This window comes from Nanorana parkeri, unplaced genomic scaffold (assembly GCF_000935625.1).
Source record: "Nanorana parkeri isolate BGI_ZX_2015 unplaced genomic scaffold, ASM93562v1 scaffold173, whole genome shotgun sequence".
NCBI lineage: Eukaryota > Metazoa > Chordata > Amphibia > Anura > Dicroglossidae > Nanorana > Nanorana parkeri.
The window spans coordinates 218,383-240,518 of NW_017306441.1; the positions used below are offsets into that span (position 1 = coordinate 218,383).

General features: G+C 44.0%; 1 protein-coding gene across 1 annotated transcript in view; it reads left to right on the plus strand.

The window, feature by feature from the left end:
• ARHGEF1 (Rho guanine nucleotide exchange factor 1) overlaps positions 1 to 19,299 on the plus strand; it is a 74,134-nt gene extending 54,835 nt beyond the window's left edge. Inside the window, exons 24-32 of the mRNA XM_018554773.1 lie at positions 2,154 to 2,321; positions 7,910 to 7,997; positions 9,676 to 9,780; positions 11,543 to 11,589; positions 13,750 to 13,869; positions 14,867 to 15,064; positions 16,366 to 16,490; positions 17,686 to 17,765; positions 18,527 to 19,299. Of these exons, the coding sequence (XP_018410275.1) occupies positions 2,154 to 2,321; positions 7,910 to 7,997; positions 9,676 to 9,780; positions 11,543 to 11,589; positions 13,750 to 13,869; positions 14,867 to 15,064; positions 16,366 to 16,490; positions 17,686 to 17,760 (926 nt within the window). The 3' untranslated portion in view covers positions 17,761 to 17,765; positions 18,527 to 19,299. The remainder of the gene's footprint in view (positions 1 to 2,153; positions 2,322 to 7,909; positions 7,998 to 9,675; positions 9,781 to 11,542; positions 11,590 to 13,749; positions 13,870 to 14,866; positions 15,065 to 16,365; positions 16,491 to 17,685; positions 17,766 to 18,526) is intronic.
• Positions 19,300 to 22,136: the final 2,837 nt, after the last annotated feature.

The window sequence follows — 22,136 nt, forward strand, 5'->3', positions numbered from 1 at the left end:
GGGCCGCCACCCCCCCCCGACCCCCCCGCCGTGTTTCCCGGGCTCCGATGCCCGGGAAACACGGGTGTCGGCAGGAAGCTGGGGAGGAGAGCGGCGATTGTCCGTTCACCGATCTCCTCCCCATTCTATGAGACCGGGAGAAATGCAGATTACATCACTTCCGGTCCCTGAGCTGTCGTTGCTCGGCTCCTGAAGCCCAGCAATAAGCTATTGAAGTGTGATCCGCACTTCAATTGCTTATTTAGAGTGTAACGGTGACACTGGGGTCTTTTGGACCCCCAGCATCGCCTTAAAGAGGACCTGCCACAACCTATACGCTATCACATAGGGGGCTTGTAAGCCCCCCTATGTGATCGCAATTAAAGTAAAAAAAATAAAGACTAATAACAGTTTTTAAAAATAATATTGAATAAAATAAATGTAATAATAATGAAAAAAGGTCACGTAAGCGTAAACACACGTTGGGTGCGCCTACGTACAAAAATTATGATCGCGCTATACATGTTTGGTACCGCTGTGCACGCCGGAGTGAGAGCAATAATTCCAGGGCCAATATTTATGCGTATTTTAAAAATGACCTGTAGTGTCGTCTATTAACTTTTTGGGGTACTGAAGTTTGATGCCGTTTCACAGAGGCACGCAATTTTTAACCTGGTCATGTTGGGTATCTGTTTACTCGTTGTAACCTCTTCATTTATATTATCTAAATGAATCGGTAATTTCCTGTATTTTGGGGCTCTAAATTTAACAAGTGCATTTTTCACTAAATTATTGGGTTTAATAATAAGTTGTGCTATAATCGTGCAACATAAAAATTTGTAACTGCCATCATTTTATTCTACAGGGTCTTGGCTTTCAGAAAAGATATAATGTTTGGGGATTTGAAGTAATTTTCAGGCTTAAAGAACCCCTCCTAAAAGAAAAAAAAAAGTATAGTTCACCGTCCTCATGTACACATATAAATGAATGCAAGGCATCGGGTGCGCCTACTTACGAAAATGACGATTGCGTCAAAAACATGTTGGGTATCAGAACAATCATTCTAGGGCCAATATTCATTGATAACTATAAACGATGACCTGTACAGGCTTTTAAAGCATCGCATATGGACATTTTGGGGTGCCATATTTTTTCACTTTTTAGCTTATTGGGTATCTATTTATTCTGCACAACCTAATTTTTTATATTTTACACAAAAAAATAAAAAATATTGGGTAATATATTGTGTTTTTGTGCACAAAATTACCTTAAGGCTGGGCTCACACCTAGGCGTATTAAATATGCGTTTCGTGACGTGCGTGTTTACCGCGTTTCGCGGTAGAAAAAAAGCGCGACAAACGCGCGTTTAGGAAGGGGCTACTTGGCTGTATCCCAATGGAAACACGCAACAAAAACGCCCCAAAGAAGCTCCTGTACTTCTTTGGGCGTAGGGCGTTTTGTAGTGGGTTCATACGACCTGTAATACGCCCAGGTGTGAACCATACCCATAGGAAATAATGGGATTTCGGTGTTTGAGCGTTTTGCAGAGCGTTCGAACGCGCTACAAAACGCCCAGGTGTGAACCGGGCCTAAATTAAATTTTTACTGAAATTGGACATTTTAGCGCTAATATCATGCGACTTAAAATAAACTGCCGCCATTTTATTCTACAGAATCTGTGCTTTCAGGAAACATTAATTCTGGGGGTTTAAGTAGCTCTCAGGCCTAAAATGCAGATGATAACATGTGCAAAAACGGCTGTGGCAGCAAAAGGGTTAAGCATTGCCGTCTGCTCTGTCTAAGGCTGGCCATACACGTGGCAAATTTTTTCGTTCAACCCGCGGGCTGAATGAAAGAAATTGAGGCGATTCCTCTATCAATACAAACAACGTGTCAATCGAGGAATTGCTGCTGTTTGTATTCTGACAGGTGCTGCCGGTATCTGTCAGAATACCCAATCAGAGCGGGCAGCTCGTTGGCTGTCGGCTCTGATCGTGCAAAGATTTCCCAGCCGGCTCCTTCGATCAGCTGATCGAGGAATGGCGGCTAAGAGGGAGCCGACAGCCCCACACACACTGTGTATAGGCACCTTTTAGTGAATAGGCCCATATAGTGTACGTGGTCCTTTCCTTTACCTTCTCATCACCCTTAACCCTAGCATTCTTATTCAACAGAGGTTCACGTCCTGCTGCTGGATGACATCATGATGCTGCTGCAGAAGCAGGATGACCGTTTAGTCTTGAAGTGCCAAAGTCGGACGCTCACCCCAACGCCTGATGGGAAGCTGATGCTGAGTCCGATCATTAAGCTGCATACGGCAATGGCTCGAGAAGTGGCTACTGGTAAGCATCTTAAATTCCAACCCCAGGAATTTATGTTTCTGATAGAGCTGGGAAGGGTAAGAACCTCAGTGATGGTGTTACTGCTGACTGCAACCCCCATTGGAGGGAAATTCCTCACTTCCTGTCCTTGTGACACCAGGACAACAAAATGAGAGAAATGGGTGTCACTGGGAAAGGAAGATACTGACAGTGATCACAATCTGACCAAGGGGTAGGCAACCCTGGAGTGGTGGAGATCTACCTGAACAACATGACAGAGATCAAAGATCACCAGGGTACAGTGTGCTTTTTGAGGAGATAACCTGGAAAGGCCCCATTTAAAAATAAGGAAGGTTTGAAGAAAACCTAAAAATAAATAACACAAATGTAATTGTAAATATATTAGTTCATGCCATATGCATACTATTGAGCATGGTTTATTTTTTAAGATGGCTCCCTCCACCATACCCATCTCGTTTCTGGGTAAGTTCTATCTGCAAACCAAAGGGACAGCAATGGGGGCCAATTATGCCCCCAGTTATGCTAATTTGACTATGGGCCATTGGGAGGCCTCATACATCTGGAACACAATCCTTTTGCCAGGAGACTTATTTATTATGGCAGATATATAGATGACATAATAATCATCTGGGACGGCCCCCCAGAAAGTGTTTCAGAATTTGTGGCATATTGCAACAACAATCATTTCGGTCTGTCCTTTACGCACGAGGTCAGTAACACCAGATTAGTGTTTCTTGATCTCGAGCTGTATTCCATAGAACAGAAAATAGTTACCAGCAATCATGTTAAACCAACGGGAGGAAACTCGTATTTACATTATAAGAGTTGCCACCACCCCCGGTGGAAAAAGAACATACCCAAAAGCCAATTCTGCAGGCTAAAAAGGAATTGTACACTAGATGGCGACTATATTACTTCAAGCCATCTTCTCTTGGAGAAATTCAGGGATAAAGAGTACCCGGAGGAACTCATTACTGAGGCCTTTTCCGGTTACTCTAACCCCAAACCCAATGTGGAGAGAAATAAGGATCGCAGTACTGAGAACCACACTAATGAAGATATCAGATGTATTACCACTTTCAACAACAGTTTTACAGCCATTCAAAAGGTGGTGAATAAACACTGGCACATCTTACAGAAGGATCCCAGATTAGGCCCCAGATTACCTCCCAAGCCCTCAATTAACTTTAGAAAAACAAGAAGTGTAAAAAATCGGGTGGGACCAAGTAGGTCTTTTCAAGCACCAGGGGATACACCCAAACATTTTCTATTCGACAATCGGGTGGGCATCTTCCAATGTAAAAAGCCCAGATGTCTCACGTGTCAGTTTATCCAACACGGACAGTCCCAGTTTTTTGACCAATCAATGCCTTACTATTTTTCTTGGGACAATCATCGATTAACTATAATCAAGCTCAGTTTTTGATAAATTGCACTGAATTTACGTTAACGCACAACTATTTCTCGTTTTTGGGTAAGTTCTATCTGCAAACCCAAGGGACAGCAATGGGGGCTAATTATGCCCCCAGTTATGCCAATTTGACTATGGGCCATTGGGAGGCCTCATACATCTGGGAACACAATCCTTTTGCCAGGAGACTTATTTATTATGGCAGATATATAGATGACATAATAATCATCTGGGACGGCCCCCCAGAAAGTGTTTCAGAATTTGTGGCCTATTGCAACAACAATCATTTCGGTCTGTCCTTTACGCACGAGGTCAGTAACACCAGATTAGTGTTTCTTGATCTCGAGCTGTATTCCATAGAACAGAAAATAGTTACCAGCAATCATGTTAAACCAACGGGAGGAAACTCGTATTTACATTATAAGAGTTGCCACCACCCCCGGTGGAAAAAGAACATACCAAAAAGCCAATTCTGCAGGCTAAAAAGGAATTGTACACTAGATGGCGACTATATTACTTCAAGCCATCTTCTCTTGGAGAAATTCAGGGATAAAGAGTACCCGGAGGAACTCATTACTGAGGCCTCTTCCGGTTACTCTAACCCCAAACCCAATGTGGAGAGAAATAAGGATCGCAGTACTGAGAACCACACTAATGAAGATATCAGATGTATTACCACTTTCAACAACAGTTTTACAGCCATTCAAAAGGTGGTGAATAAACACTGGCACATCTTACAGAAGGATCCCAGATTAGGCCCCAGATTACCTCCCAAGCCCTCAATTAACTTTAGAAAAACAAGAAGTGTAAAAAATCGGGTGGGACCAAGTAGGTCTTTTCAAGCACCAGGGGATACACCCAAACATTTTCTATTCGACAATCGGGTGGGCATCTTCCAATGTAAAAAGCCCAGATGTCTCACGTGTCAGTTTATCCAACACGGACAGTCCCAGTTTTTTGACCATCTTAAAAAGGTACATCACATTAAGCAGTTCATCACATGCTCCCATGACCATGTGGTCTACGGGCTTACCTGCCCCTGTGGGTTGATGTATATTGGCTGCACCATACGCCCATTACGGGCTAGGATTGGGGACCATAGGTGGCTTATTGCCAAAGGAGACCTGGAACACAGAATCCCAAGACACTTTTCCATTAAACATCAAAAAAGGATCCAAGACCTGAGGGTATTTGCAATTGAACACATCCCCACACACTTATCTCCATCAGAACGTTTCCATACACTCTGCAGAAGAGAAACATTCTGGATTTTTAAACTCAATACCCTGACACCCAATGGGTTGAATGAAGAAATTGAGATACACACCATTCTCTAGCACACCCCCATTCTTTATAACATAATAACATTTTAGGTCTTCCAGTCCTGTGATGTAGGCTATAGATACATCTAAAACGGCGTGGCAACATCCAGACCAAATGTCATGTTGCACACACATGGAGAAATGCTTCATTATAACAACAGGAATACTGCCATAAATTAACGTTGAAGTCACCTGCTGTCCTTTGATCACTACCCCCAACACTTTGAATGGAAGTAGAGGGTCACCCCTGAACAATCGTGGAGCTATATGTAGTCTCCCCCTCATATCTACTCCGTATGAAATTAATTTTTAGTCCAAAAATGTTTTTATCTTATTAATTCTTCACTTAATTTTTATTCATTTTTTATTGTTATTTATTTCATTTTTACTCAATTTTAAATAAACGTGATATTTTAATCCTCTTCAAAACTAGGCTTTGCCATTTACGACATGATGAAAGCTCTCTATTAGTCAGTATAGTACAGGTCCTAATGTTAACCTGTGATAATAGTCAATGCAGAACTAGAAGAGTACACAGGTAACTGAGATAGAAAGGTTTCTGACCAATCAACCCCGAAGTGCCCTCGAGACTGTTGATTCACTTCCCGACGTCTAACCCTATCACGGCATTCTTTCGGATCTGACTCCTCCCCCCTGTCAGTTTCAAATGTACGCATTATCCCGCGGCTGACACCGCTCCAAGGCTTGACAAAGAGGGTCACCCTCGAAACGCGTAGCCGCCAATTGCCAACTGATCTCACTTGAACACATCACCCCGGACTCACGAGCACTGACGAACACGCTCCATCGTTTACGCTGCACACCATACGGCTACACACCGCCCAGTGCCGATCACAGCAGCCTGACAGTCCTCCCCCTCCTGCTCTACTAGCCGCGGCTCGGCCCGGCCAGCCGAGGACGCAGCCTGGAGAGACTTGGGGTTTATTTAGATCTTAGACTATTTAGGTCTTGACTGTCCAGATCTTTCCATCCAGAAACACTTCGCTGACCGCACGGGACTGCAGGGAGTGCATGTCCATCTATGACATCACAACCGTGAGTTATATATCAACCAATTTATTTAAACAGCTAGTCATTACAGGATGCTTAGCATCTAAACAATTTTTTAGGTTGTTGCGCTCTTCTATGTATAATTTTGCCAAACACGTTACACGGGGCTCCTCTCCCGGTTGTTGAAGAGTTTTTGCACACCATTTTCCATATAGTTAGCAAGTGAGAAACTTGACCATATTACAGTTGTGCGCTTCCATGCATTTTTTGTTCATCCCTCCACCATACAAAAGCTTCAAACACATAGGGGGCAATTCACAAGGGAGCCGAAGGTTCCAGCCGTAGCTGCGGCTGCTCCTTCGGCTCTCTTCGGCCCCTGGAGCCCTTCGGTTCAGTCGAACCAAAGGGCTGCCGTACGGGCTATTCACTATAGCCCTATAGCAGCCGAAGGCGGTCGAGCAGCTCAGCCGAGCCGAAGGCATTTGCTTAGGCTCGACTGTCACGGCTGGCTCTGCCCAGTTGTTCGGTGGCCGGGACCTGCTACAAGGCTCTAGCAGGTGCTGGCCAATAGGAAACAGTTGGGCGGAGCTAGCTCCTACCAATAGTTTTTTTTTCTATTTTTAAACAAACTTTTTTTTTTTATTTATTTACATTTTAAAATTATTTTTTCAACTTTTTTTTACTATTTTCATTGATTTGCTATTCTGCACTGTACTACGGAGGTACCGAGCAGAATGCCGGCTATTGAGAATATGAGAGGCGAATGGCAGCGAGTGAGCTGCCAGAGCTTTGGCTCAGCCGTTCAAGATGTTGGATCGGCTAAGTCGAAGTCCTTCTGCACTTCGGCTCAGCCGATTTTACGAACGTTGTTCAGCTCACTTTCACTGAGTTATTCACTCGGCTGACCTCGGCAGCTTTGTGAATAACCTACATAATGTACACAAACCTTTCTCAACCCCTGGGGATCTCTTAAAGTCTCAGGGGACCCCTGCTAAAAATGATTATACTTTCAGCCCATGGTAGATTGGCGTGATCCATCAATCGTAGAACGTTTTCAATAAAAGAATAGGTAATGCATTGTACCTATAGGCATATTTGACACCCGTGTTTGTGGATAACATTTTAATACTCCCCTCCAAAATAATTCTCAGCAATGTCCAAATTAAAGGAGAACTATGAGGTGAGTGCTTTTCACTCACCTCATAGTTCTAGCCGACCTGTGACAATGAGACTGTCACAGGTCGGCTCAGTAGATCGGGAGGTGAGCGAACACATACCGGCGTTCGCTCACCTCTCGACAGGGGAGGGGCTGGATTCCCCCCGCTCTGATCCGCCAGCGCTGACTGGAGGAACGGGGGAGGGGGCGGGTACAGCTGGCTCTGCCTCTAGATAGGCAGAGCCAGCTGTCACTCACGCAGCTGGGCGGATCCCAGCACAATTGTCGGGATCCGCTTCAGCTGCAGCGTCTCAGTATACCGTGAGCATACCGTGAGCTACAGCTCGCGGTATACTGAGCCTAGGGAGACGGGAGGATGCTAGTTTGTGTCCTCCCGTTACCCTAAGGAGAACTGTGGGGAAAAGCCTTAACCCCATAGTTCTCCTTTTAAATGAATAACTGCAACAGAGAGGAAAAGCAAACAATAAAAATTGCAGCACAGTCTAACATCAGTGGTCAGGGTAGAATGCCTTGCATGGGTGGTCACTGGATAATTGGTGGTCCGTGTAGGTAGATGAGTTCACCATTCTTTGAGGAACCCTTTTGTAACTTTAGGAGGGACCCTGCTTGAGGAACAATGGCACACAGTTACAGTTTGCTAACACTGTAATATCTGGTCTCATTGCAGATAACAAAGCCTTCTTTGTCATATTCAAATGGGAGGACAGACCACAGATCTATGAACTGGTGGCTCCTACCATATCTGAGAAAAACATGTAAGTACATAGGGGGAAGGTAAGCTTTTGATTGCTTTTTTGGGGTGGGGGGCAGATAGGTCCACTCTAAAGAGGAACTTTAACCATATCTTCAAAATAACATCAACGACACCTTTTAGAAATGTTTAGTATTGACAATCTACAAACACATACTTCTAGATAACTGCCGGCTTTGTATTCTTTGCATACCTTTTTTTTTTCTTTTCCTCCCCATTCTTCTCACAGTGGCCATTTTTACTAAGGGCAGATTAATCCATTTCCCTTTACTTCCTGGAACTCTGGCACACGTGACTAGGACATGTGACCATGCACATCATCTCAGGGGAAGAAAATGCCTTCCCTGAGATCTCCTGTGATTACAGATGAGATTTCCCAGCAATGCTCTGCTGATATAACCTTCCCAGGATGCAACACTTGGGCACGATTACATCATTTGTGCCAAAGAGAACCAGGAAGTAGGAAGAAAAAGACCTGTAGGTATAATAAAAATATGTTTAACTATTGAATGTAGGAAGATTTCATATCAGTATGCAGAGCTACATGCTGATGTGATGTTTAGCAAAAGTCCACTTTAAGCCTGTTGATAGTGCCATATGCATTCTATTTTCCTGATGACAAAAAGCATTGTATTCTTTTCACTAAATAGAAGACTTTCTGTGCATGCATGAGGGGAGAGGAGGAGGCAGGGAAATCACAGAATCTCCCTTTGTCCTTTCACGGAATGCCTTGTATTCAGAATACAAGGGTTTTTGTAAATGGATGAAGTGGGAACTAAGGGGATAGTGAGTGACTTCCTTCAGTGTACACTGGCTGTGATTTTCAGTCTGAGTGGTGGAAGCTCACCACAACATTTTTTAGCATCCCCAGCCTCCCTCCAGACGTAGTAACTTCTCTGGACCAATCACCGTTTATTTCCTTGTAACCTTACTTGAAGTCCAGTTACGTTTACATTTAAAATCTGCTAGTATAACTTCCTGACATCTAAAGAGGAGCTGGACTCTGGATGATGTGCCCAAAAAATAGGCAGACAGAGGACTAGTCACTAGCATTGCCTATGGTCTCCCTGCAGCTGATATTTTTCCCGTTACCATGCACTGTTCTGCACTGTGTTTCTCAGTGGAGGTGGCCATCTTGGTCGAGGCAAGGCTTTGCTTCCTGACGTCAGTGCCTTCAGCAAGGACAACAATAAGCAGCACAGTAGTGACGTAGTCAAATGTCACTAAATGTCTCCTGAGGCTAGGAGTCAGAGCAGGGCTTTGGATCTGACACTACAGATATAAAGCTATGAGGTTCTAGGTACAGGGGTGCCTCGCCTGCCAGGAAGTGCACTGCTATTTTTCTGGAGGAATTCCAGACAAAAGGTACATTTTCAGGGTGCTGCATAGGCACAATAACAGTTAATTCTCCTATATAAGATAGCAAATCTGTAACTTTAAATAATTTTCCACAATCTGCTATAAAGCAGAAATCAGACTTCTAGTGGGAGGTTCTGCTCTCTGTGCCAAGCAGACTTTGCTGCGGTGTACAGTGCTGTTGATCTCATGACATGTTCGTAGAAAAGGGGGGGGGGGGTTGCTGTTTAGACACTGAACAGTACGGAAAGCTATACCTGGTAATAGGAGTTTGTTAGTATGCCATAATCGCAGCAAAATAACATTCATTCTCTCTCTTCGTACAGGTGGTTTTCTCTAGTCAAACAGAATACTGGACATTTTGAACCTGCTTCACGCAATCCAAGACCTTCTTTTACTAATCCACGCATGATCCCACAGAGCCCCTCAGAGTAAGTCTGCTGTCAACCTGATAAACTTGTCTTGTATTCTTTATGCATGCAAAATTCATGGCATGCATTATAGATGGAATAATCTGCCCCCCGCCCCCCGCAGTTTCGCGGCCACATAATCTACAGATCCACAGGCAGGGAAAAGGGCCGTTTGACACCAGGGCAGTTGATTGCGGTACTTTTAACCCTTGTAAATGGGTTGCCTGACGCGCCACAATGGACCAAAAATCAGACACGCCGGCTCTTTTCTAGTGCACTGCAATGCATTATAATGTGTTATTATTGGTTGCAGTGCACTGTGAAGGTGCATAGGGGTATCGTTGAGTATAAATGGCAGCAAAGTACACTGTCATGCTGTACCACAGCTCAGTTGTGTGAATGGGCCCTAACAGTCGCCTATCTCCCGGTTGAACCCTTTAATTCTAAATTGAGGGCTTGAGTTACACCAACCAGGGCAAAGCAATAGATGTGCTTTAATTGCCCAGGCCTCAAAAAACATATACTGTACTAACCTTTCTTCCATTCCCATGACACTGAGTGCCGGGAGCCAAAGGAAATACTTGGTGCTTCCACGTATGAAGGAGCATGTGAATCACTCCGCGAGACAGGATTGGGAAAATCCCTACTGTCACATGGGTAGTCTATAGACCTGTTGGAGCTTTGACACCGGCGACTTATAGGGCTCTCTTTGTAGTCATGGTGGCTAAATAGAGGGTAAGCGAAAGAGGGGGCAGTGTGCACTGCTGACAAGGGCTAAGTCAACCTGTTTCTGTGCCCTGTGTGGTCAAAGCACAAGGTTCACTTTAGCGTTTAGTATGGGTCAGCTTTATTAAGTGTTCAAGGAAACAATGTTTACGAAATAAACATTTTCCATATGGCTCAAACATTCATGGGGTGTCCTGGGTGGCTATGAAGATCTGTTCAACTAAAAGTAGCTTGTGAAAACTGATGATGGATGACTAGCCCTGATGGACACAGAGTTGACAAACAGTAATGGCGAGACACAGTAGGACTGACTAATGGATGTAAAAGACCTTGACACACCTTGCAACAGTGATCCACACCTTGTAAAAGTAGGGGGGTTTAATGCTGAAGTGGGAGGGTCTGGAATAAAGAGGGGAGTGGCTTACTAGTAAACTCCAGGAAAATTGCTAAATACAGTTTTGCATTCTATCTATGTGTACTGTTTTACCTGTAATAGCGTCCACATTTACACAGTGCTTACTACACCATACAGGCAGATAACACTACTGTGTTCCTGGTACAGATTGGTAGTTTCCCATGTCACCTCTACACTTCCAACCTGCTCATTTGACAATGAATCAGCATGATCACACTGCTCATTCATTGTCCAGTGAGCATACAGGTAACCCAGGAAGCTGTAAAGCTCAGCTAGGAAACTGTAGAGTGATCTTCCTGGCTATGTAGTGTGGTGCAGGTGTGTGTGAATCTCAAGACTGGCTGGACAGAAAAAAAAGATCCAGATCAGAATGTTCTGTTCATTGAAACGTAAGATGCATTAAGTGCACTTCACAAGGATATAACCATTCTTTAAAGAGACCGGGGTAAGCAAACTCCGGCTTTCCAGCTGCGGTTTAACTACAAATCCCATTAGGCATCGCAAGACTCTGACAGTAACGGGCATGACTCCTAGAGGCAGGCACATGATGGATTTAGTAGTTTTACCATAGCTAGAGTTTGTCTACCCCTGTGTTGGTGGTCTTGTTCATTCTGTGTTAATCTTCCATGTTTTATTTTGCAGATTTAGTGAGAATGGAGCTTCCCTGAAAGAGTCTGTTACTAAAGATGGTAAGAAATGGCAAATTAGAACTAAATACTCTCACTGACTTTTTTTATCAGGTCATCTATTAATATTAATAGATTAATTAATATTTGTCCTTAGTGGCAGCCCCGTGCGTTTTTCTTACAGTGTACATAAGGCGGAACCTAATCACCGGACCAAATAAAGAATTTTGGGAACCCCGGGAGCTTTTTGCCATAATGTACGAGTATGCACAGTATATTATGGCAGACTCGCCTAGCAAAGTGTTCCCCTGCAGCACTGGCTGTGATGTCCGCACTCCCCTCCATGACCGGTGCTTTTATCTTCTTGGTTCATTTTTCCTGGGAAAAGAATTCCGGTTTGGAGTCTTTGGCCAGGCCGGGATTGCACCTGAAAAAACAAATTCTCTCTCTCTCTCCTCTTCTCTGCTCTTCTCTCTCTCTCTCTCTCTCTCTCCTCTTCTCTCTCCTCTTCTCTCTCTTTTCTTCTCTTCTCTCCCCTCTTCTCTCTCTCTCACTCTCTCTTTTCTTCTCTTCTCTCTCTCTCTCTCTCTCTCTCTCACCCTCTCTCCTCTTCTCTCTCTTTTCTTCTCTTCTCTCCCCTCTTCTCTCTCTCTCACTCTCTCTTTTCTTCTCTTCTCTCTCTCTCTCTCACACTCTCTCCTCTTCTCTCTCTTTTCTTCTCTCTCTCTCTCTCTCTCTTCTCTCTCTTCTCTCTCTCTCTCTCACTCTCTTCTCTCTTTTCTTCTCTTCTCTCTCTCTCTCTCACTCCTCTTCTCTCTCTTTTCTTCTCTTCTCTCTCTCTCTTTTCTTCTCTTCTCTCTTTTCTCTCTCTCTCCTCTTCTCTCTCCTCTTCTCTTCTCTCTCCTCTTCTCTCTCTCTCTCTCTTTTCTCTCTCTCTTTCTCCAAGGGTTCTTTGGCAAGGCCAATGTTAGCATAGGTCTTGCCCTGCCTCCAGGGGCTGGGTCTTTACTACTGCACCATTAGGTAGTTTTTGGGGCCCAGGCTTCATAATGAAACCCCCCGATCCATCACAGATGTGGGTTGAATGATTCTGGCTGTCATTCAACCCCGATGACTGAAAACATCTAGTGGCAGAAGGGAAGTATTGATGGGGACATCCCCAGATTGAAGGTGAACATTAAGTACACCCTGCATCTTAAACTCTTCTCCAGCACTAGCTGCATCTGCACAGTAGCTTCCTCCTAGATGTGAACACATAGTAGAGACACTTCACGTATGGCCGCATTCAAGTCTGTTGGGAGATACCGTGCGAGCATGGCTAGAGAAGAAGAAGCTTTTGGGCCCCGGAATGGTAACACTGGAAGAGGCTGCTTCTATTATGGTGCTTACGCACCTACGTGGGGGTGGGGGGTGGAATGTCTGGGCTAGATTAGGGTTCTAAGTGAAGTTGTTCTTTATGAAATTAAAAGTATAACATCTAAGTGGATTTTATTAACTTTTATTAATAAAATAATTTCTTATTGACATTTCTGGTGTGTGAAAACAATCTACTTGAGGTTTTTGGGCTTTTTTTTATTTTTTATTCCACTTTTTACCTTCCAGTACACTGTAACCCATAATATTTGCTCATGACAGCCTTTCTCATCCCTTTTCCCCTGAAGGAACTCCTTGAAATAATTTTCAGCTCTCAGGGACCCCCTGCTACATAATTATTACATCTACAGTTCATGGTATATTAGTGTGATCAGTAGGTTATATAGAAGAATAACGAATTTGGGCTATCTAGAGTATCTGGCATCATACTCTATGATGCCAGATACTCCTGCTTTATATGACTACACCGTTTTAAATAATAGTCATAAAATAAAGCAAATAATAATATTGGCCACAAAAAGAAACACAGACTGTGAAAAGCTTAGCAACCCCTCACACTATTGGTCAGTGTAGTGCCCTCTTTATTTGGCAGTCATTGGAAAATTGTCACCTTACATTGATGGTCATTGTAGAAGTGACCCCTTCGAGTGGATGAGGACTGGAAGAGGAACATTGCCCCCTTATAGTGATGGTCAGTGTGGGTTGGAAAGCAATCCATGCATTATTCAAGGTCCCACTAATATCATATGGAGGAACCCTAGTGTTCCCAGAAACCCTGGTTGAGAAAGGCTGCTGTATAAACCTTATTTTATAGGCCATGTTCATTAAGCCTTTTCCTTGTCGTTACAGAAAAAGAGTCTTTGGAGGAAGCTGTTTTAGGACAGGAGAGTCTTGGGGACCCTACAGCCCTTATGGAACATCTGGGCCACAATTTGGGAGGGAATGTAGCCAATGAAGCTCTGGAAGTGGGTAAGTTGGACACATGGCTTAAATTTTCACCATGAACTTTGTGATAGATTGATATAAAAATGAAGAGCTGTCGAAATAACCCAGAGCAATCAGTTATCACAGTTACCTCCCTTTCTTAGAGTGGAAGGGCAGCACGTGTAAAAATTAGCACTTTACTATTGTCACATTGTTACAAGCGTATCCCCTCCATTGTGGTCATTCCATCCAGGGCAAAGTGACAGAGTCTCTTGCTTGTCTACTCTATGACCCCCTTATACAAACCTTTGCTGTGTTCTTCCTCCCCCTGTTCCCCCACCAGGAGCCAGGAGTCAAATCCTGTGTAAGTTCCATGTTTGGTGGTTTATGGTTCAGAGAAATGCCCCCATTGCATCTGTGTGGTGGGTGGTTGATGATTCAGAGATATGTTCTCATTGCATCTCCGTGTTGAGTGGCTGATGATTTAGAGGACTGTCCCCATTGCATCTCTGTGTTGGGTGGTTGATAATTTAGAGAACTGCCCCCATTGCATCTCCGTGTTGAGTGGCTGATGATTTAAAGGACTGTCCCCATTGCATCTCCGTGTTGGGTGGTTGATGATTCAGAGAACTGCCCCCATTGCATCTCTGTGTTGGGTGGTTGATAATTTAGAGAACTGCCCCCATTGCATCTCTGTGTTGGGTGGTTGATAATTTAGAGAACTGCCCCCATTGCATCTCTGTGTTGGGTGGTTGATGATTCAGAGAACTGTCCCCATTGCATCTCTGTGTTGGGTGGTTGATAATTTAGAGAACTGCTCTCATTGCATCTCTGTGTTGGGTGGTTGATGATTCAGAGAACTGTCCCCATTGCATCTCTGTGTTGGGTGGTTGATGATTCAGAGAACTGCTCTCATTGTATCTCCATGTTGGGTGGGTGATGATTCCAGGAACTGCCCTCACTCATTTTGCTTTCAATTACCTGATATTCCAGTTTGGAAAGTAGTTCACCCTTACTTATTCTCTTCTTTACCTCCTCTCAGTGTCGGTGCTGAAGAGGATGCTAGTACGTAACATCCGCCTCAGCATAGATGCAGATTCGTTCCCAAACCTGGTGAGTTTATCCGAAGAAACTGCAGGATCTCAAAATGCACCTGAAGAAAAGCCTGCCAATGGAGATCAGGAGGGAGATGACTTTGTTCCAGAGTCTGAGCGAGAAGGCAAAGACCCAGGAGAGAACGGTGAGCACTTCACGTGTATCGGTCTATCGGCGGGCTTCTTAATAGCTTGAAGCCGTAAGATTTTGCTTTGGGTTGCAATTATGATGTCTTTTACAACTAACTGTTTTAGACTTCAAAGTTGGCCATGTTTTACATAGACACAATTGGCCTTCTTCCAGACACAGCTTAAATATTCACCTCTTGAAACAGGCGGGATGCTATGAGGTCATGGTATAGCTATTGGTATAGCTCTTATTTACTCCCTTTTGGTCTGTTTTTTATGTATCACTATATGACTGGCATTGTTTTTATATATCTGTTTGATAACTGCAAAAAAAAAAAAAATACCTGTTGATCCTGCCAGACTTTGCAACTTCTCATAGTAAGCTGACAAAACAGTGCCTCTGCTGCACTTCCAAAGGAGTCCTAGGTATTATGTAGTCCTAACACTTCTCATCCAAGGATGACTGCACTGCTCCTTCATACATACAGTTCAGTGTTGTCACCTTAGGACAGGAAGTGTTACTGGCAGGATCAGCAGATGAAAATAAAGGTGAAAGAAGACCTTAGAGGAGAACTATGTGGTCAGGGCTTTTCCCCATAGTTCTCCTAAGGGTCACGGGAGAACACAAACTAGCGTCCTCCCGTGACCCAAAGCTCAGTAACTCCGCAGCCGGAACGGATCCCGACAATACTGTCTGGATCCACCCAGCTGCATGAGTGACAGCTGGCTCTGCCTATCTAGAGGCAGAACCATCTGTACCCGCACCCTCCCCAGTCCGTTCCGCCAGTCAGCGCTGCAGGATCGGACAGGGGAGGGGGGGAATCCCTGCAGGAAGCCGTGAGTGACAGTCACGGCTCTCTGCAGGGATAGATCGAGAAGTGAGTGAGCGACGGTATGTGTTCGCTCACTTCCCGATTTACTGAGCCGACCTGTGACAGTTTCATTGTCACAGGTCGGCTCAGATTATGAGGCTGAGTGAAAATCACTCGCCTCATAATTCTCCTGTAAAGAAAATGAATACTGCCACCACATCTAAGCACTGGTAAGCTTCTTTTGGTCATGATGATCCATCTCCTTTTCACGGGGGTTGTAGAGCCTAGAGAGGAAAAGGCCAGTGCTGCCTTAATTCAAGTGGGAAACACTGAAAAATATATAAAGAAGCTAACAAATTTACAAAAGAGCAAGCTATGGTGCCACGTTGCTTGCACAGGAGCTGTTCTGTGTCTGGAGTTTGGCTTTAGTTGTGGTAACATGGCTTGGTTACAGATCGGTAAATGGGAGTGAGCAAGTTTTAACATCTCATATCTCCTCTGTACAGGTCAAGACCTGGCCTCCAGAGATGTTGGAGAGTTTATGTGCGCCCCCATCGTACTATCTCAGGAGCAATCAGATGAGGTTAGAACTCACATCCTACTACTGGAAAAGAAAGTCTACCAACTCAAGGTGCGTGTTCTTGTTTTGTACTGTGCACACCGGCGACTTTTGATAGAAATTCTGGGCTTGTGTTTAGCCACTTTCCGCGGGTTCATGTAATTGTACGTCATTCGCTGGAAGTGATTATACCAAGAACACGGCTGTTGCATCTCTCCTCCGATCACTGGACCCGGAAGTGATGTGCATTACATCACTTCCGGTGTCACTGTACACAGTCTCCGGCTCTTAGAGCCAGAAGGGAAAGCTGATGAAGCAGATCTCTGCTTCATCAGCTTCTTTGGTGTCCCTAGGTGACATTAGGGGTCTGAAAGGCCCCCGGTGTCTCCATAAAGAGGACCTGTTGCATAAAATGTGCTATTACATAGGGGGGCTTGTTGGCCCCCTATGCCATAGCAATACAACTGAGTGTTAAAAAAAGTAACATAAGAAAATGCAAAAATGTTTTTTAAAGTCCCCCGCATATACATCGCAAACACGCGTCGAATGCGCCTACGTGCAAAAACAAAAATTGTCCTGCACATTTTATATATATCATTGTGAGCGTCGGAGTGAGAGCAATAATTCTAAGCCCATCAATCACTGTTAACGCTAAACTGATGAGCCGTAAAAGTGTTTAAAGCGTCACCTATGGGAAATTTTGCTTATTGTAGCTTTTTGCTCTTTCACGGACGCACGCAATTTTAAGGCTTGACATGTTTTGTATCTATTTACCCGACATGACCCCATCTTTTATATTTTACCCAAAAATTGGGCATTGTATTCTGTTTCTGTGCACTAAGTTTAATTTTAGTGTATTTTATCCTAAAAATACCTGTTTGATAAACCTTTGCACAAATACGGTGCAAAGAAATTCCAACTAGCATCTTTTTTATTCTACAGGGCCTCTGCTCTCAGAAAAGATATCATTATTTGGGGGGTTTGAAGCCGTTTTCTAGCCACAAATTCTGATTTTATCATGTGTGTGCAAATGTGAGAAATTGCTCTGGGCAGCAAGTGGTTAAAAGATGCACCGAGTATGCATGAAGCAGATGAGGGCCGTCTTTTAAGTTTTAAGCCCGTGGAATAGTATTGTTGCTCGGTGTGCTCTAGGATTACTTTGCCTGCATAAAATTGTGAAATATCTGTTTCAGTTGAATTGGACTTTCAGTAAGTATTTCCTAGCATTTTCTTTATCACTGGATAACTCTTGTTCTTTGTTTCGCAGTTGATAGAAGAGGATTATCTACACCTGCAAGGGACAGTCGCCAAATTCCCTGTATCACAAAGTAGTTTTACATGAAACAGGTTAGTGAGCAGAATCTTGGTAATTAAGTAAACCAAGAACGGGGCAAAGGGTTAATGAGGGGTTTTAGGCCTCATTCACACTACAAAGAGCCGGCCCGTACAGATCTGTGCTGCGTGCGCGGCCGTATCGGGCCGCTCCCACGAAGGACAGGTGCTGCGTGTGATTGCACGCAGCAGCCTGTTCTTCTCCATGGGAGTACACCGCCGTATGCGCACCCGAATTGCACATCTGTGCAGGTGTCCGTACTCATACACGGACAGGATGGACTAGTGACATCACAAGGGGGTTCAGGAAGTTAACTGTTCCTTTTTTCTCAGCATATGTGCGGTATTTGTTTATTATGTCAGTGGAGGGCGGAAGAGGGGATAGGGGAAGTTAACGCTGAGACGCATACAAGATGGCGTCGGCTTTGGCAAGCGCGCGGGGTAGAGCAGCCTATACCAGCACACAGGGTAAGGGAACAAATCGAGGTCCTTGGAGCGTTTGATATCCTTTAGAAATGGGGTTCTTAGTTTATTTCTAAACTGTGATGTCACTAGTCACGTGGGGTTTTAGGAAGCAAAGATTGCGAAAGTCAGCGCCTATGCCGGACGCTCTTGACTGCTTGGCGTGGCCAGGATGCCGTGAATAAGCGATGAACTGCGCATGTGCTAATGATGTCACCGGGAGACATAACATCAATATCTAGATGCTTTTTTTTTTGGATGAGTTTACTGATTGGGTTTATATCTATTTAAGTAACTGATTTTTATATCCACAGGTGACATCTTGCCACAATCTGCCCGTTCATCACTTCATGTTCACCAAGGACGATAGCAACTCCATGCCAAAACTTCCGTCTTGGTGTTTCCTTTGGGCTGGATATGCGGGTTGGACTAAACAAGACTGCCAGTCATAGGACGTGGGTGGGCGACCCTTTTTTAAAGGAGGCTCCTGTTTTATTTCCATTGGCCAAGACACAAGTGCCTTTTTGTTTTTTATATGAAATTTTTTTCTGGGACTGTAGCAGAGCGAGAGATCTAAACATCTCTCTCTATATACATATATATATATTATGTATTCTTATTTTTTTTTCTTTAAGTATATATATCAGATATAGAGATTGTTATTGTAGCTGTACAGTAAAATGATCTTGTTTGCTTATTAGAGAAAAGACTGGTCTTTCGGTGCCTCCTCCCTAAATTTTATAAAGATACACAATGGAAACCAAATTCCAATGGTTTCCTATCCGGAGCAGATGGGACCATGGGATCATATTCTGACACTTCTATATCGAGGAAATGAAAGGATTATGAAATGAATGGCTTAAGAGGACAAGGTTTTGGAAGCGGAAGTAATGCGGTACGTTTAGTAGAAGATAACTGAATGGGATGGTGCAAAGCCTTAAAGGATCACGCCAGCCGTGCTTGGTATTTCAAGTTTTTGGGTAGGTGTTGGCAGGTTGAATTTGTAACTAGCTTCCTATGTCTCTCAGCGGCTGCACAGCAGGTTCACCGGGCTCTTTCTCCAACATACCTTCATCTCATTCATTCTCAACGCCTTTGAGAAATCTCACAAAGTGTTATCTAATGGGTGTAGGGGGCGGAGCTGGGAACTGCAAATTGCTCTTTAGATTGTCTCTGAGAGATGTACGTGGACTGAGATTCAACTTGCCTGCCCTTTAAGTAATACAGCCAGATGGCCTACAAAATGATCAGAAGAGGCAGATAATTTGTGGATGAACTATCAATCAGTTCACCAGGAACTAGTAATGTTGCTGAGGCATGAACCACATTGTGCCTTTGGTAACAGCAGTGTTTAATAGTTTCTGGGGAAGTGGCAGTGCTGACTAATATAATACTGTATGCCTCTAATCCGTAGGGGTGTCTTTGTCATTATCAGTCCTCATTACCAGGTCAGTGGAGCAGTCCAGTGTGCTCTTACTGGATATTGTTGGTCTATTTTGGACATTCTGCCTTTTAAGATTCAATTTCTGCTGCTACTACAGGAATGCTGATACTAAAGCGTCAAGGGCCCAATGCGTAATCTTGTTGGAAGGATCACCAGCTCCGTTCCTGTTGCTCCTTGCCAGGGGCGAAACTGTAGATCGTGGAGCCCCATAGCAAAATTTTGCTGGGGCCCATTGGTGACCTTCCTATTGTCAATGATATTCAAGTTAGGTAACAGGAGAGCTGTTTCCTCTTGTACATCTGATGTCAGCTCTTCTTGATTGGAAATGTAACAGGGATTACAGGGGCAGTGTCTACAGCAACTTCAGCAACCCTAATTGGGCCCCCTTCCATCCCCAGGCCCCATAGCAGCTGTTACGCCGCTGCTCCTGTCAGCTTATCAGGTTTTCCCTCTCATTCTGCCATACTGGGCTGGAAACATGAAAGGGAGCATTTGATTGGTTACAATGGCCAGCAAGGTCTACACTTCCATTATGCTTTCATCCATATATCAGCCTTGTTTTGCATTAATAATGCATGCTCAGGATTACATTAACTTGCTTACTCAACAAGGCAAAGTCTCCTATAGTAACCACTTATCTTCGTTATAGGACAATCAGTTTGCTTGCTAGGGGTGACTGTGACTTCAGCTCAACTTTGCATTGACTATACCCACACTGTGCCACCTAATGCAGCTGTTGCACTGTGCTTTACCTTGGTGGTAAGCCCCACCCCTCTCAGGAAGCCCCACCTCCTCTAGATATATGGGATATAGGCACATTCTCTAAGCTCGAGTCACCTTAGGTAAAATTCTCATGAGTCTGTTGTGTTAGGCAGCCTGGTAACTGAGGACTGGTAATGTGACAATTAACACACAGGCCCTCTGTGCAGGACGGTGGTTGTGCCAAGACTGTATCATGTTAACATAGATTGTTAAGCATGTGTATTAAACAAATGGTGTAGATAAGTGTTCTGTCAATGGGTTTTAGAAGAAGCCAGGGATTTTTTTCGCTCGTGGTAAAGTTGTCTTTTGAAACAGTTGAGCCCTAATGGCTTAGTCCAACCAGTACCCTTCATTTCTGCTAGGGCTGGATTCTGATGGGTCGGATCACACACTGGCTTTTAGAATTGCTCTGGGGCTCAAGCTGCAAGATTCTTCCATCTGCAGTTACCTAATCTGCTCCTTGCTGTGGCTATTATAAGCCAAGAAAATGACTCTCCGTCTTCCTGCTGTACTCTATGTAATGTAAAATAAATGCCAAATCCAATAGTGAGAGCGGGACCTGTTGATAATGGTTGCTGTAGATGGGCCTGCTTTGGGAACTTGGGTGCGGACCTGCCTCTTGGAGTCCTTATGAAGCCAGTGGGAGATGAACCCTGCTGGAATCCATGCAAAACTGACATATGTTTCGGGCAAGAAAAAGCTCCCACCTGTTCACCTTTATCTGAGCTGTCAGCAACCAGTCACAAAACAGAAGAATAAAAGAACGTTTTTCCGGTTTCATCATGGAAATGTCTTTGAAGGGACAGCTTCTAAACGTTTCAAGAGTCAGCTTATACAGCACAGAGATCTGCAATGCGATGGAGATGTGAAATCTTTGGAAACTGTTATTTATAGTGTCTTTTGCCAAATATATGCTTAGGGTGGAATGATGTATATATAGTAGACCGAGATTTTTGTATTTCTTTTGGTTTTATATTTTTGGGAGCGCGTGGAATGGAGGTAACTGTTTGGGGAGCGAAAACTGTTCCCTTGAGATGTTTTCTCAGTATATGCCAAAGACCATTTTTGTTTTTTTTGCAAAAGTTGTAACTTTTAGAAATGTCACAAAAAATAAAGTTTTTTTTTTCCCCTCCATGTTCGGTCTGTGTGGTTTCTTTGAAAATACAACTAAAGGCTCCTGTATGAAAGATTAATCAAGTCATGAATCCAGTTACTATGTGATGCACACAAAGTGAACATTTAAAAATCACCCTTGACTGCCCTGACTGAGCCAAATCCTCTATTTTTATCTCACAAGCTCCCCCTCCCAGACACTGCAGCTCACAGTGGGAGGGTTTCAGCAACAGAGGCAGTGCTGTCACCCCGAAAGCAATGGGTGGGACTAGGTGTTGTTTAGGTGCTGACTGACGACCTTCAGACTTGTGAATCAGCAATGACAATGCTGTTAGCCAAGCCACTTCAACATCTTCTCATCCCACTGTAGTGCAATCAGGCCCAGCCTGCATGAGAATGACAACTCTGCTCTGAATTCAAGAGCAGTGCAGCACTGTTGCCACCCCATCACAGGAAGCTGCATTAGGTGAACTTCACTGGCAGGGTCAACAGGTATTTGTGGGCCTTTTCAGGGGGACTAATAAATAAATGCAGATACACTTACAGTTAAGTGCTGCAGCACCTATTTATTTTAATGGGAGGCCATAGTTCTGCTTTAAGATGCT